The sequence below is a fragment of the Ranitomeya variabilis genome, chromosome 1, assembly GCF_051348905.1.
Source record: "Ranitomeya variabilis isolate aRanVar5 chromosome 1, aRanVar5.hap1, whole genome shotgun sequence".
In the NCBI taxonomy this organism is placed as follows: Eukaryota; Metazoa; Chordata; class Amphibia; order Anura; family Dendrobatidae; genus Ranitomeya; species Ranitomeya variabilis.
In genome coordinates, this window is record NC_135232.1 from 374,037,574 (window position 1) to 374,054,590 (window position 17,017).

The following is a 17,017-nucleotide window of genomic DNA, read 5'->3' on the forward strand; positions in this document are numbered from 1 at the left end:
TGTGGCTGTTCTGTGTATCTCCCTTCCCATGAGTGTTAGAATGACTGGAGACCCCGACATGTGTTTGACCTGGTCTGAGGGTCTCAGAAATATATACGATGTACAGCTAGGACGTATAATATTTCCATAACTCCTTTATGAAATCCTAGTTGGCCGAACAAAGGCTTCAAGCCACTTGGCTTGGATCCACAGGGGGTCTTACTGTAGGTTGCATACCAGCTGCTAGTGGGAGTGTTGTTTGAGCTGGCCAGGTGTCAAGTTACCACAGCAAATGCTGATAGGGTGTTTATAATTCCAAGCCCAATAGTATGATGATGATGATTGATATGGAATATCTACAATATTTGTCACAGTTGCATATTAATTCTGCACACTAATCGTTGTGAAATAATTCTGAACACACAGATATGCTCATAAAAGGAACCTGTCAGAAGGATTTAGCACAGTAACCTACAGACAGTTTCAGGACAGTGCCGTTATACTGATTAAAACTATATTTTGGTTGATGAAATCTGTCTTATGGTTGTTCTTTAAATCTTTATTTTCAGTTTGTAGTTAATGATATGCTCATGCCCTAAGGCAGGTCTGGGGGGGGGGGGGTGTCTGCATGTGGTGCTCTGATTAGATATTCATAATGCAGACTGCTGACAGGTCACTGATCCCTCACTGACTGCTCCCCTAGTTTGCATAATGAATTTCTGTACATACATTAAAAGAAAAACAAACAAAAAAACACCTTCTGTAGGCAGGTGCCAGCCGAGGAGCCTGATCTGCAGCAAGATCACAAGTTTTATGTGCCAATAATACATTTTATTCAGCTAGAGACGAAAAAAAAAACTATTTGAAAATGGCGCCTGCGCAGTAGCTTGTTTTTGTTTGCTTTTTTGCTATATTCAGTAAATGCTAAAACTGACCTGCCATTATTATTCTCCAGGTCATTACACGTTCATACAAGATACCAAACATGTCTATGTTCTTTTTTATCTAAGTGGTGAAAAAAAAATTACAAAGTTTAAAAAAAAAAAAATTGCGCCAATTCCCGATACTCATAGCGTCTCCATTTTCCGTGATCTGGGGTCAGGTGAGGGCTTATTTTTTGCATGCCGAGCTGCTTTTAATGATACCATTTTGGCGCAGATACGATCTTTTGATCGCCCGTTATTGCATTTTAATGCAATGTTGCAGTGACCCAAAAAACATTAATTCTGGTGTTTTGACTTTTTCTCATTACGCCGTTTAGCGATTGTGTTAGTTTTTTTTTATATTGATAGATCGGGCGATTCTGAACGCGACCATACCAAATATGAGTATATTTGATTTTCTTTTTTACTGTTTTATTTAGAATGGGGCGAAAGGGGGATGTTTTGAACATACATCTGTCTGACATCTGACAAATTAAAACATAAACTAAGTCCAATTAGCAGTCTTTGAGATGAACTATTGCTAAGCTTTTTTAGTTTTATAATTAAGAATTCAAGCCCTTTATTCAGTCTGGATCATTCCTTCTGCTAATCACAAATTTATGATTCCGTTAAAATCATGGACAGCACACAGATGGCATCCATGTGCAATCTGTGAGCTGTCAATAACATTTTAACGGACAGGAGAAGTTTTGCAGTTTAGAAAATAACTGATGAAACACTGATGGTAATCACTGACACACTGATCAAACACTGATGAAACTCAGATTCAAAACACAGAAGATACTTGTACTTTATTTTTGCATACATGAAAATTCAGATACATCTGAATGAGTCCTTAGACAGCTACTTTAACAGTAACACCTAGCTTGGCTGAAGCAAAGCAAAAATTCAGGTCCTCCTCAATTTATCTTGACAAACCAATGTTACGTCATTAAGAATAACATTATTTGAGACTTTGCAACAGACAATCTAATACTTTACCTGTGCAGGTGGAGAGTATGGAGACAATTCTCTGAGGAAAGAAAAAAAAAAAAATTAGGGCAGAATAAAAACAGAGCCATACAAGCTGGAAAGCAAGATTTTATCAAAACAGCAATATAAGATTTTTTTGGGTTCTCAGTGTTAATTTCTATCACAAAAATGAAGGAGCTGAAGCTTTGTTTTAGGACTACATTAAAAGTAAACTTTATGGGCCTTTAGGGTCATCAAACTAATTACATTGCTGGGCATTGCAATAGAAGACAAGTTCAATCATGCTTTCCTTGCAGCAAGTAGATTTTCCATTGCTGAGAAAATCAACTTCTTTATGTAAATAAGGCACCAAAAGCAGTAAGATCTCCGCAAGTGAACCATCTGCCTAGTGCCACCACCATGTACTGGATTGACATCTCTTCTCCTCCGCTATTTCTTGTGCTGCACAGTAGAAATATCAATCAAGCATATATATGGGAGATAAATAGAAGGCAATAATTCAGACAATCGATGTACAAACCAGGAATCACACCAGCACACTTGCAGCCTCATTTTCAGTCAAAGCAATAGAAAATCCATTTGTGACCAGGAAGATGTTCCTGAACATGTTTTTCAAGAGCCAAGTTTGCATCATTCCTGGCAGATGATGGCTTTGTTATTCAGTCATCATCTGCCTCTAATAGCAGTGGGTAAAGCTGTGCTCCATCTGATGCTGTTAACCTCTTAAATTCTGAAGTCAATCTCTGACAATGGAATTGAATGCGCTTGAACCAGGAGGGACACAATTCCAATATTAGGGTGCCAATGGGTTGCTACGGCAGCCTGATATTTGTAGAAGACTCCCATGCCAGCCATTATAGTACTCCTGTGAAACTAAAGCTGTGGCCGGCAATTATATGATTTTTCACAATATACTGCAATTCTATAGTACTGAAGTATATAGTATAAGGCCACAAGACTTTCATAATCTGTATATGCGGGGTCGGACTGGCCTGGTGGGGTATCGGGGAACTCTTTGGTGGGTCCTTGCTGTGGACCAGAGAGATAGAGGAGGAGGAAGAAAGAAGGGAGAAGAAAAAAGTCTGCATTTTTTTAAGGGCATGGGCCCTTTAAAAGAGCAGGCAAAGTATGTGCGCGCACACAGAGTTCATTACCTGAACCGCCACTTAGCATGTCCCAATGAACACGGACGTGTGTGCATCTGATGTCGACGTAGAGGAGGACGCTGCACAGTACCAGCAGGTAAGAGAAATTAATTTTTTCCTTCTGTGCATGCGGCATGGTAAAGGGGCCAGGATGGATGAATATATGGGGGGTCAGTACAACGGCCCTGGATGGATATGTAGGGGAAGGGCAGGATGGATATATAGGGGCCAGGACAAGGGACTAGGTTGAATATATAGGGGAGCCAGGATGGACATATGGGGTGCAGGGTGAGGATGGATATATGGGGAAAGGGGGGCAGGACAAGGAACCAGGATGGATCTATATGGGTGAGTCAGGATGGATATGGGGGGAGGGGCCAGGACGGATATCTGGGGGGCCTGGACAAGGGACATATGGGGGCCAGGATGAATATATAGGGGGGACCATGACAAGAGACACATTGGGGCCAAGATGGATATATGGGTAGGGGGCAGGATAAATACACTGCTCAAAAAAATAAAGGGAATACTAAAATCCCTCATCCTAGATATAACTGAATGAAATATTCCAGTTGTAAATCTTTATTCATTACATAGTGGAATGTGTTGAGAACAATAAAACCTAAAAATTATCAATATAAATCACAACTAATATCCCACGGAGGTCTGGAGTTGGAATGATGCTCAAAATCAAAGTGGAAAATGAAGTCCAACTTCGGTGGAAATGCCTCAAGACAAGGAAATGATGCTCAGTAGTGTGTGTGGCCTCTTCGTGCCTCCCTACAACCCTGGGCATGCTCCTGATGAGGTGGCAGATGGTCTCCTGAGGGATCTCCTCCCAGACCTGGACTAAAGCATACGCCAACTCCTGGACAGTCTGTGGTGCAACGTGACGTTGGTAGATGGTGTGAGACATGATATCCCAGATGTGTTCAATCGGATTCAGGTCTGGGGAACGGGCGGGCCAGTCCATAGCATCAATGCCTTTATCTTGCAGGAACTGCTGACACACTCCAGCCACATGAGGTCTGGCATTGTCATGCATTAGGAGGAACCCAGGGCCAACAGCACCAGCATATGGTCTCACAAGGGGTCTGAGGATCTCATCTCAGTACCTAATGGCAGTCAGGCTACCTCTTGGGAGCACATGGAGGGCTGTGCGGCCCTCCAAAGAAATGCCACCTCACACCATTACTGACCCATTGCCAAACCGGTCATGCTGAAGGATGTTGCAGGCAGATCGCTCTCCACGGCGTCTCCAGAATCTGTCACATCTGTCGCATGTGCTCAGTGTAAACCTGCTTTAATCTGTGAAGAGCACAGGGCACCAGTGGCGAATTTGCCAATCCTGGTGTTCTGTGGCAAATGCCAAGCATCCTGCACGGTGTTGGGCTGTAAATAACCCCCATCTGTGGACATCGGGCACTCAGACCATACTCATGGAGTCGGTTTGTAACCGTTTGTGCAGACACATGCACATTTGTGGCCTGCTGGAGGTCATTTTGCAGGGCTCTGGCAGTGCTCTTCCTGTTCCTTCTTGCACAAAGGCTGAGTTATCGGTCCTGCTGCTGGGTTGTTGCCCTCCTACGGCCCCCTTCACGTCTCCTAATATACTGGCCTGTCTCCTGGTAGCGCCTCCAGCCTCTGGACACTACGCTGACAGACACAGCAAACCTTCTTGCCACAGCTCACATTGATGTGCCATCCTGGATGAGCTGCACTACCCGAGCCACTTGTGTGGGTTGTAGAGTCCGTCTCATGCTACCAAGAGTGTGAAAGCACAACCAACATTCAAAAGTGACCAAAACTACAGCCAGAAAGCATTAGTACCGAGATGTGGTCTGTGGTCCTAATCTGCAGAACCACTCCTTTATTGTGTCTTGATAACTGCCAATAATTTCCAGCTGTTGTCTATCCCAATTGCACAACAACACGTGAAATTGATTGTCAAACAGTGTAGCTTTCTAAGTGGACAGTTTGATTTCACAGAAGATTTACTTGGTGTTATATTCTGTTGGTTAAGTGTTCCCTTTATTTTTTTGAGCAGTGTATATGAAGGGTCGGGACAATGGACATATGGAAGCCACTATGGATATCTGGGGGCCAGGCTTGACAAGGGACATAGAGGGCCAGGCTCGACAACGGATATAGGAGGCATATTATTAAATAAAGAAGGCCAAGCTTGACGAGATTATTAAATAAAGGGGACCAGGATGAGGGACATGCTATATTCGTTTATGTTGACAAGTGGGGACCATCATTTCTTTAGGGTTTAATTAGGGACATTATTACTACTGTAATATAATTTACTCTTTAGGTAACGGTTTTCTATAGGGGGAATAAAAGTGGGGTCCTGTTACTCCAGCAGCGCTGGTGGAGGGTGAGCTGGTTTATTGCATTGCATCTATGTCCTGTTACTGTGCAGGGCGGCACTAAATCGCTTTTTTTTTTTTCATCTGACGCAGTGTAGAAGTCAGGGAATAAGTGGGGAATGTGCTCAGGAAGGGATCAGCTACTGATGACTGTTACCATATATACTCGAGTATAAGCTGACCCGAGTATAAGCCGACCCCCTAATTTTGCCACAAAAAATTGGGAAAACTTAATGACTCGAGTAGAAGCCTAGGGTGAAAAATGCAGCAGCTACCAGTAAATTTCAAAAATAAAAATAGGTACCAATAAAAGTAAAATTAATTGAGATATCCGTAGGTTAAGTGTGTTTGACTATCCATATTGAATCAGGAGTCTCATATAATGCTTCATACAGTTCATGATGGGCCCCATTAGATGCTCCATACAGTTCATGATGGGCCTCATAAGATGCTCCATATTAAAATATGCCCCATACAATGCTGCACAAAGGTTAATAATGGCCCCATAAGATGCTCCATAGAGATATTTGCCCCATATAATGCTGCACAAATGTTGATTATGGCACCATAAGATGCTCCATAAAGATATTTGCCCCATATAATGAAGCACAAACATTGATTATGGCCCATAAGATGCTCCATATAGATATTTGCCCCATATAGTGCTGCACAAACATTGAATATGGCCCCATAAGATGCCCCATAGTGATATTTGCCCCATATGCTGTTGCTGCGATTAAAAAAAAAAAAGACATACTCACCTCTCGTCGCTCAGGCCCCCGGCACTTGCAATACTCACCGGTCCTCGTTCCAGCGCCGCTGTGTCTTTTGCGTCCTCTGCACTAACGTTCAGGCAGAGGGTGCAGACTAATCGCGTCATCGCGCCCTCTGACCTGAGCGTCACTGCAGAGGAACGAGGAAAGGTGAATATCGCGCAGTGCTCCCCCTCCCCATTATACTCACCTGCTCCTGGCGCGATCCTTGCATCTCCGGTCTCCAGGCGCTGACAGCTTCTTTCAGCGTTGAGCGGTCACTGTTACTGCTCATTACATGAATGAATATGCGGCTCCACCCCTATGGGAGTGGAGTCGGGTCCATATTCATTACTGTAATGAGCGGTACCATGTGACCGCTCAATGCTGGAAGAAGCTGTCAGCTCCCGGAGACCGGAGATGCAGGGACGTCGCCAGGAGCAGGTGAGTATGTCACAGCCGCCGCTCCCCCTCCTCCACCGACCCCCCTGGGACAATGACTCAAGTATAAGCCGAGAGGGGCACTTTCAGCCTAAAAAAAATGGGCTGAAAATCTTGGCTTATACTCGGGTATATACGGTATTTTCTGCAGAGACAAGTCCTAAGAGTATCAAAACAAAAATGTCCAAATGGGGTTATGGTTATTTAAAAAAGCATATAAAATCCGAAAGTGTGACCCAGCGTTGTAAGATTGCCAGGAACACACAATAATAACCAGTGAAAACAGTGTGTTTGTTTAAAAAGTTACAGTATTTTATGATACAATCCTAAAAAACACACATATAAGCAAATCAACAAGTATCAACAAGGTGCCTTTTGTGTGACGGAAGACATGTCACTCACCGCCCATATTGTATTGGCATAAATGCCCACAAGAATTTTAGCTAGACTATGTCCATTTTGTATGTGGACAAATTATCCACCATATAAAAAACAAGTCCTAGCTGGAAGGAAGGAGTGATGGTGGTCTGTTCTGGATGAAGAAGAAAAGAGAAGATGAAGAACTTCAACTGTAGACGTCACTGGTAAGTCAGTGTGTTACATGTACACTATACAGTATATACAGGGCTCCTGTGTATAATGTCACTGGTGGTAATAACAGTGTTGTTCGCATTGTGGATTGTATTCATGATCAGTATTGTAGTATCCAGTCACTATGTGGTGGTAATTTATGGCCTGGTCACGGTGTGACAGTATTTGTCGTTTCTATGTGGTATTATTCGGTCACTATGTGGTGAAATATGTAGTCCAGTCATGGTATTATTTGGTTACTATATGCTGGTAAAATATGTGGTCTGGTCATGGTATGGCAGTATTTGTTTCTTGTATGTGGTATTATTCTGTCACTATGTGGTGGTAACATGTGGTTCGGCAGTATTTGTTTCTTGTACGTGCTATAATTCTTTTACTATGTGGTGGTAATATGTGGTCTGGTCATGGTGTCGCGGTATTTCTTCCATGTATGTGGTTTTATTGTTATAGAGCAGTGTTTCCCAAACTCCAGTCCTCACGGACCCAACAGGTCATGTTTTCAGGATTTCCATAGTGTTGCACAGGTGAGAGAATTCCTGAGGGCTTCATGAAACTTCCACAACCTGTGCAATACTAAGGAAATCCTGAGAACATGACCTGTGGGATCGGTGAGGACTGGAGTTTTGGAAACACTGGTATAGAGGATTGTGCTGTATATGGAGGTTATCTGTTCTCACTGATATCAATTAGGAGAAGATTCTTTATTTCCATTAGAGATTAGATACTTGGAACACAGTGGCAGAGATGCACTTACAGGGGTTCTCCTGTGAAAAAAGTAATCACCTCTCTACAGGATAAGTGATAACATATTGATTAGTGGGGACTGACTGCTTAGGGTACTGTCACACAGTACCATTTTGATCGCTACGACGGCACGATCCGTGACGTCGCAGCGTCGTATGATTATCGCTCCAGCGTCGTAGACTGCTGTCACACGTTGCAATCACGGCGCTGGAGCGATGCCGAAGTCCCCGGTAACCAGGGTAAACATCGGGTAACTAAGCGCAGGGCCGCGCTTAGTAACCCGATGTTTACCGTGGTTACCAGCGTAAAAGTAAAAAAAAACAAACAGTACATACTTACATTCTGGTGTCTGTCCCCGGCGTTCTGCTTCTCTCCACTGTGTAAGCGCCATAGCCGGCAAGCACAGCGGTGACGTCAGACGTCACCGCTGTGCTCGCTTTCCGGCTGGCAGACGCTCACACAGTGGAGAGAAGCTGAGACGCCGGGGACAGACACCGGAATGTGAGTATGTACTGTTTGTTTTTTTTTTACTTTTACGCTGGTAACCACGGTAAACATCGGGTTACTAAGCGCGGCCCTGCGCTTAGTTACCCGATGTTTACCCTGGTTACAAGCGAACACATCGCTGGATCGCTGTCACACACAACGATCCAGCGATGTCAGCGGGTGATCAAGCGACGAAAGAAAGTTCCACACGATCTGCTACGACGTACGATTCTCAGCAGGATCCCTGATCGCTGCTGCGTGTCAGACACTGCGATATCGTAACGATATCGCTAGAACGTCACGAATCGTACCGTCGTAGCGATCAAAATGGTACTGTGTGACAGTACCCTTAGACGCAATTGGCAGAATGTGGAACTTTTATCCCCATTAGACTGGAGAGGCATGTGCGACTTGACCACTGATCCATTCATTCCCTTAGTGGCTGCGAGCACTACACTTGTTTTTTTCTGGAAGCCCCAAAAAGAATGAATGGAGCTGCGGTCAGACATCCCACCTGCCGCTCCATTTTAAAATGGGGATAAGTGTCCTATCAGGGATAAAACGCCCCTATTCTTCCGATTGGTGCAGTTTCTAATGGTCGGACCTAAACGAACACCTATCATGTACAGCCAACGGATCATTGGTCGCTTTATTTACCCAGAGCCCATTTAACCCCTTTCTGACCGCAGACGGGATAGTACGTCCGAGGTCAGATCCCCGCCGGAGCCCGCATCAAAGTCGGGACATGTCAGCTGTTTTGAACAGCTGACATGTGCCCGCAATAGCAGCGGGTGGAATCACGATCCACCCGCCGCTATTAACTAGTTAAATGCCGCTGTCAAATGCTGACAGCGGCATTTAACTAGCGCTTCCAGCCATCCAGCCGGATATGCGCGCATCGCTGACCACCGTCACGTGATCGGGGGACAGCGATGCGTCGGCATAACAACCAGAGGTGTCCTTGAGACCTCTATGGTTGTTGATGCCGGATTGCTATGAGCGCCATCCTGTGGTTGGCGCTCATAGCAATGCAACAATTCTACCACATATGAGTGATCTGAGCTTCGCTCCTATGTAGCAGAGGCGATCGAGTTGTGCCAGCTTCTAGCCTCCCATGGAGGCTATTGAAGCATGGCAAAAGTAAAAAAAAAAAAAAAAAAAAAAAGGTTTTAAAAAAAAATCTGAAAAAAATAAAATATAAAAGTTTAAATCATCCCCCGTTCGCCCCATTCAAAATAAAACAATAAAAATAAAATCAAACCTACACCTATTTGGTATCACCGCGTTCAGAATCGCCCGATCCTTCAATAAAAAAAAGGATTAACCTGATTGTTAAATGGCGTAGCGAGAAAAAAATTTTAAACGGCAGAATTATGTTTTTTTGGTTGCCACAACATTGCTTTAAAATGCAATAACGGGTGATCAACAGAATGTATCTGCACCAAAATGGTATCATTAAAAACGTCAGCTCGGCACGCAAAAAATAAGCCCTCACCCGACCCCAGATCAAGAAAAATGGAGAAGCTACGGGTATAGGAAAATGGCGCAATTTTTTTTTTTTTTTGCAAAGTTTGGAATTTTGTTTCACCACTTACTGTAGATAAAAAAATAACCTAGACATGTTTAGTGTCTATGAAGTCGTAACGGTAGACAAAAAACGTGAGCACTGCTACGGGGGTGCACGGGTAGGTTCCCACACCATCTATATATATATATAATTGTCTAAGGGTTTTTCTGTCTGTCCTGGAAATCCCGCGTCTCTGATTGGTCGAGGCCGCCAGGCCTCGACCGATCAGCGACGGGCACAGTATCGACGTAGATGTCATAATGGTTGCCATGGCGACGATGATGTCATAAAGGTTGCCTCGACCAATCAGCGACGGGCACAGTCTGCCGCGAATTATGGAATCATCATTGTCCATATACTACGGGGACATGCATATTCTAGAATACCCGATGCGTTAGAATCGGGCCACAATTTAGTAGTACCATAAATATCCAAAAACCCGGCACTCAACTTTAATGAAACTTGAAATTTATTACGTAGTACAGAAAACGTTTCGGTCTCATGCGACCTTCGTCAGTTACGTACTTAAGGGTGATTGTGTATCACTTGATGAGAGGAATCCAGTAGATCCGGTAGGAATAACTGGAATATGGCTGCCCTAGTCCTATGTGGGCTGGGAGCTTAGTGAATCCGGAGCTTGACGCGGTGTCCACCGCTTGTCAGCGTGAGGGCAAAGAGGGCCGGGGAGAGGGGACACCCCTGGCGGGTCCCTCTGTACAATGAAAAAGATTTAGAAATGGAGCCGTTAACAATTATACGGGCCTTGGGTTTCATATATAATAAACCTACCCACTTCAAGAATTTATCCCCAAAACCATATTTTTTTAAACATGCTGATAGGAAGGGCCACTCAAGAGAGTCAAGGGCTTTGGCCGCATCCAGTGATGCCAGTGCCCAGGAGTTATCTGGTTCCAATGAGCTATATTGGACTACTGATTGGACCCGTCTGATGTTAATCGAAGTATTTTTGCCCGGCATAAAACCCGTTTGGTCAGGATGTATAAGGTCTAATATAATCGAATTTAGTCTTGTAGCTAGGATTTCAGTAAAGATTTTATAGTCTACATTTACTAGTGAGAAAGGCCTATAAGATCCACACTCCAATGGGTCCTTTTCTTCCTTTTTGAGTACAATAATGTTTGCTTCGTAGAACGTGTCGGGCATAGAACCCTCCTCCCACACCCCCCGGAACACCCTCAACAAAAGTGGTGCCAGTATATCATGATATTTCCTGTATAATTCAATGGGAAACCCGTCTGGGCCAGGGGCCTTCCCAGAGGCCATATCCATCAAAGCATGTTCAACCTCCTCCAGGGTAAACTCCGCGTCCATAAAGGCTCGCTGAGCTGGGGTCAGTTGGGGAAATATTATATCCGATAAATAATCCAGGTTTTCCTGAACATCAAAGTCACACTTAGATGTATATAGTGACTTATAATAATCGTGAAAGCAGCGAAGTATCTCCTCAGTCGAGGACACCAATGATCCGTCTGGTGTTCGAATCTGTAGTATAGTATTGGAGACATTATGTTGGCGTACCAGAAAAGCCAAAAATTTGCTAGCCTGGTTTCCCAATTCAAAAAAGGATTGACAGGTAAAAAAATAATTTACGCTTAGATTTAGTGTCTGTATGCTGAACATATAAACTCTGGGAAGTTAACCACTCAAGTCTATTACCATTAGTTGGATCAGATATATATGCAGACTCCGAATCTTTTAGTCGTTGTTCCATCTCGTCATCCTCGCTCGAAGTCACCCATTTTATGTAAGATATCGTAGAAGATAGACACCCCCTTAGATATGGCTTAAGGGTATCCCAGAATAGATTAGTGTTTTGGGGTTCAGGGTGGGATAAAATAAAGCCATTCAACTGGTCCACAGTTCTATCATTGGAATCTATTAACTTAAGCCAAAATGAATTAAATTTCCACACTATGCCGCTATTTGAGTGCCCAAATGTAAGTTTAAGAATAACCGGGCTGTGGTCAGAAAATCCCCTATTGCCATGTTCAACACTATCCACCCATTTTGCCAACCCTTCGGATCCAAATATATAATCCAGGCGAGAGAGGGAACGTCTGGTAGATGAGTGACAGGTATAAACTTTTACCCCCGGATGGCGCGTTCTCCACATGTCCAACCAACCACTACCCTCCATAAATAAAGCCAATGGGGATGGAGTCTGAGAGGAGAGTTCCCCCGCTATATCGTCACCCAGTCTCAGCCTATCCAAGCGGGCGTCCAGATTGAAATCTCCCATGCATATGACATTTACATCCGGATAGCTTAGGGCGAAGCTCATTGCCATCCGGAGTATTAATAGATTAGCTGGAGGAGGGTTGTAAACACATAAAATGACGTATTCACGAGAATTAATTAATGCGTGTACAAAGACGAATCGACCTTCAGAATCCCTCTTAGCCTCCCTCATCTCCCATCTAACGTCCCTGTGAATTAACAGTGAAACCCCTCTTGAATAACTAGTGTGGAACGCATGTATGGACCACTGCACCCACGGTTTCTGTACACACCGGGCCGTGTTCCTAGTCAACTGTGTCTCAACCAACGCTACGATGTGTGGGTGATAGCTCTTGATCTGTGAAAATACCTTAATCTTTTTACGGGGAGTTTTAATACCCCGCACGTTCCAGGTCATGTATATTATTTCAGACCCCATGCTCACTCGTCAAAATATAATAAACAACGTTGTCCGGGAAGGGCCTAAGGATAACACATAGAGGTCGAGAGATCCACTGGCGGCGATTTCTACCTACATAACAGATAAAACAAACATAGAAAAAAAAAAAAAAAAAAAAAACGATGTAGGAGTGTCGTCCCATGCTCCTATTATCTAGTGAAAACGGGGATACCCTCGCTAGATTAAGCGTTTGGTATTGTTGGTAGGTTAGACACCCACATAGAAAGCTTCACTATATAATTATCCACTCAAGTGCATTAGGATGTCTTTACATTGGACACCTTGTGGACCCGCAACCACTCAGTTGCCACCTCCGGATCAGTGAAAAATATAGAGGAACCCTCATGAACAACCCGCAGGCGAGCAGGATAAATCATGGAGTATACAACATTCCGGTCTCTGAGTTGTTTCTTAATTTCTTGGAACCGTGCCCGCTGCTTCTGAAGCTCCATGGAGAAATCCGGAAAGATCGAGATTGTGGCATTGTGGAACTTAATAGGGCTCTTCTATCGTGCTAGACGTAGGATAGCATCTGAGAATACGCGCCAAGAAAGGTCTCGGCGGAGCCCCAGGAGGGAGGGGCCTCGTAGGGACTCTATGGGCCCTCTCCACAGAGAAGGTTGAGGAGAATTCACCTTCCAGAGAAGTCTTAAGCCAATCCTCTAGGAAATCCTCAGGTCGTTGGCCCTCCGAGCGCTCCGGTAGAACAATAATAAGAATATTATTCCGACGCAGTCTATTCTCCAAGTCATCCGCTTTTTGTTTCAAGGCGTTTATGGAGTTAGCCAGCCTTGTCAATTTAGTCTCCATGGGTGTAATGGTATCTTCCATTTGTGACACTCTTGTTTCCACCTCCGCGATGCGTCCTCCCATAGTCTGCATATCTAGTCTTAGACGGCCCACCTCAGTGTGTACATTTTCTATCTTTTCAGTAAGAGAGGATCTAGTTAAGGAGATAGCCTGCATTAGTTGTTCAGAGGCCTGTTTAAGGGTTAACTCCTCTTGTTCCCCCTCCTCATTACTATCAGAAGGATGACCTTTACGCTGAATCTGTGAGGGGTTATTCCTGAGGGTCCGTCCACCATCCGGGGGGTCCTCTGTGGCGAATTTTTTAAGTCTATCAGCCGTTCCTGATCCTTTGGAGTGCTGCATAGCTGACAGGAATGAGAGGCAGCAAAGTAATTAAAGTTATGATCTGAAATAATGTCCAGTTCCAATCTCAGATAAACAGCAGAGCCGGCAGAGACTGCCATGTATTGCTGTGAGGCAGCCTTGGGTATGCAGAGCACCTCTAGTAGCAGGGTGCTTCTGCACCCAGATTACAGCACAGCAGAGTTCTATTCCCCAAGGGGGGGGGGGGGAGTTTGCAGCAGTGGCAAAGGCAGCAGAGGGGGAGGGGGCCAGACCCTCCAAATTACTAGCACCAGTAGGGCAGGTGTCTTCAGATAGGGGGGTACGCGGGGCCCAATTTTCCAGAGCACTCACCGCTTGTCCCCTCAATGTAGTGCAGGATGAGTGTCCACCTCCCAAGCAGCGCTGCAGATATAGTGCTCGGCGCCGCATCTCCTCTCACCAGAGCGCGCGCCTCTGGAATAACTGCCACCCACGCCGGTACCGCCGATCGAAACTCCCCGGCTCCCGGTGTACCAGAGTCCTGTCGCTGGCCACTCAAGCACCAAACTATATCCACAGCCCGGGAGCGAAGGGTGCTGGCGCCGCTCTATGCTCATCAGAGCGCGCGCCTGTAAAATGGCCGCCGCCTCACACAGGCCTCACCGCTCCTGCAGGCTCCGCCGGCTCCCGTCTCTTCCGGATCTCACAGCGCCTCCCGCAGTAGCCACACTCTCCAGGGTCCAACGGGGGCTACAATTCACAAGCAGCCCGCGTTTTAAAGGGGTCTGAGTGGCAGGATAACGTCAGGATATTGGGAGCTCTCCCAGGGCACGTCTTCTCTCTTCAGCTACATAGCCACGCCCCCCACCTTTTGCTTTGATGACTGCTTTGCACACACTTGATGAGCTTCAAGAGGTAGTCACCGGGAATGTTCTTCCAACAATCTTAAAGGAGTTCCAAGAGATGCTTAGCACTTGTTGGCCCCTTTGCCTTCACTCTGCGGTCCAGCTCACCCCAAACCATCTCGATTGGGTTCAGGTCTGGTGACTGTGGAGGCCAGGTCATCTGGCGTAGCAATCCATCACTCTCCTTCTTGGTCAAATAGCCCTTACACAGCCTGGAGGTGTGTTTGGGGTCACTGTCCTGTTGAAAAATAAATGATGGTCCAACTAAACGCAAACTGGATGGAATAGCATGCCGCTGCAAGATGCTGTGGTAGCCATGCTTAGTCCAGTTTGCCTTCAATTTTGAATAAATCCCCAACAGTGTCACCAGCAAAGCACCCCCACACCATCACACCTCCTCCTCCATGCTTCACGGTGGGAACCAGGCATGTAGAGTCCATCCGTTCACCTTTTCTGCGTCGCACAAAGACACGATGGTTGGAACCAAAGATCTCAAATTTGGACTCATCAGACCAAAGCACAGATTTCCACTGGTCTATTGTCCATTCCTTGTGTTCTTTAGCCCAAACAAGTCTCTTCTGCTTGTTGCCTGTTCTTAGCCGTGGTTTCCTAGCAGCTATTTTACCATGAAGGCCTGCTGCACAAAGTCTCCTCTTAACAGTTGTTGTAGAGGCGTGTCTGCTGCTAGAACTCTGTGTGGCATTGACCTGGTCTCTAATCTGAGCTGCTGTTAACCTGCGATTTCTGAGGCTGGTGACTCGGATAAACTTCCTCAGAAGCAGAGGTGACTCTTGGTCTTCCTTTCCTGGGGCGGTCCTCATGTGAGGCAGTTTCTTTGTAGCGCTTGATGGTTTTTGCCACTGCACTTGGGGACACTTTCAAAGTTTTCCCAATTTTTCGGACTGACTGACCTTCATTTCTTAACCCCTTCCCGACCCATGACGCCACATAGGCGTCATGAAAACCTGTGCCAATCCGACCCATGACGCCTATGTGGCGTCATGGAATGATCGCGTCCCTGCAGATCGGGTGAAAGGGTTAACTCCAATTTCACCCGATCTGCAGGGACAGGGGGAGTGGTACTTCAGCCCAGGGGGGGGTGGCTTCACCCCCCCGTGGCTACGATCGCTCTGATTGGCTGTTGAAAGTGAAACAGCCAATCAGAGCGATTTGTAATATTTCACTATGAAAACTGGTGAAATATTACAGTCCAGCCATGGCCGATGCTGTAATATCATCGGCCATGGCTGGAAAACCTATTCTGTCCCCCCCCCCACACCCACCGATCGCGTCCCCAGTCCTCGGTTCTGTCCCGTGCTCCCCTCCGTCCTCCTGTCCGCTCCCCCCGTGCTCCGATCCCACCCCCCCGTGCTCCGATCACCCCCCCACGTGCTCCGATCCCCCCCCCCTCATACTTACCGAGCCTCCTGCTGTCCGTCCGTCTTCTCCGGCTGGCAGCTTCGTTCCAGCTACATTTTGATCACTGTGATAAAACCTATCACAGTGATCAAAATAAAAAAAATAGTAAATGAACCCCCCCTTTATCACCCCCATAGGTAGGGACAATAATAAAATAAAGAAAATATTTTTTTTTCCACTAGGGTTAGAACTAGGGTTAGGGTTAGGGGTAGGGTTAGAACTAGGGTTAGCGTTAGAATTAGGATATGTGCACACGGTGTGGATTTGGCTGCGGATCCGCAGCGGATTGGCCGCTGCGGATTCGTAGCAGTGTTCCATCAGGTTTACAGTACCATGTAAACCTATGGAAAACCAAATCCGCTGTGCCCATGGTGCGGAAAATACAGCGCGGAAACGCTGCATTGTATTTTCCGCAGCATGTCAATTCTTTGTGCGGATTCCGCAGCGTTTTACACCTGCTCCATAATAGGAATCCGCAGGTGAAATCCACACAAAAAACACTGGAAATCCGCGGTAAATCCGCAGGTAAAACGCAGTGCCTTTTACCTGCGGATTTTTCAAAAATGGTGCGGAAAAATCTCACATGAATCCGTAACGTGGGCACATAGCCTTAGGGTTGGAATTAGAGTTACGGTTGGAATTAGGTCTATGGTTGGAAATAGGGTTAAGAATAGGCTTGTGGTTATGGTTATGGTTAGGGGTGTGTTGGGGTTAAAGTTGTGGTTAGGGTTGGGGTTAGAGTTCGGGTTGGGATTAGAATTAGGGTTAGGGTTGGGATTAGGGTTGTGGTTAGGGGTGTGTTGGGATTAGGGTTGTGATTAGGGTCATGGTTAGAGTTGGGATTAGGGTTAGGGGTGTGTTGGGGTTAGTGTTGGAGTTAGAATTGAGG

At 45.6% G+C, this 17,017-nt stretch overlaps 1 protein-coding gene across 5 annotated transcripts in view; it reads right to left on the bottom strand.

The window, feature by feature from the left end:
• Nucleotides 1–17,017, bottom strand: part of CEP78 (centrosomal protein 78) — a 167,503-nt gene that overhangs the window by 70,334 nt on the left and 80,152 nt on the right. For all 5 annotated transcript variants that reach the window (XM_077249007.1, XM_077249008.1, XM_077249005.1 and 2 more), the window contains exon 11: nt 1,905–1,935. In XM_077249007.1, the coding sequence (XP_077105122.1) occupies nt 1,905–1,935 (31 nt within the window). The remainder of the gene's footprint in view (nt 1–1,904; nt 1,936–17,017) is intronic.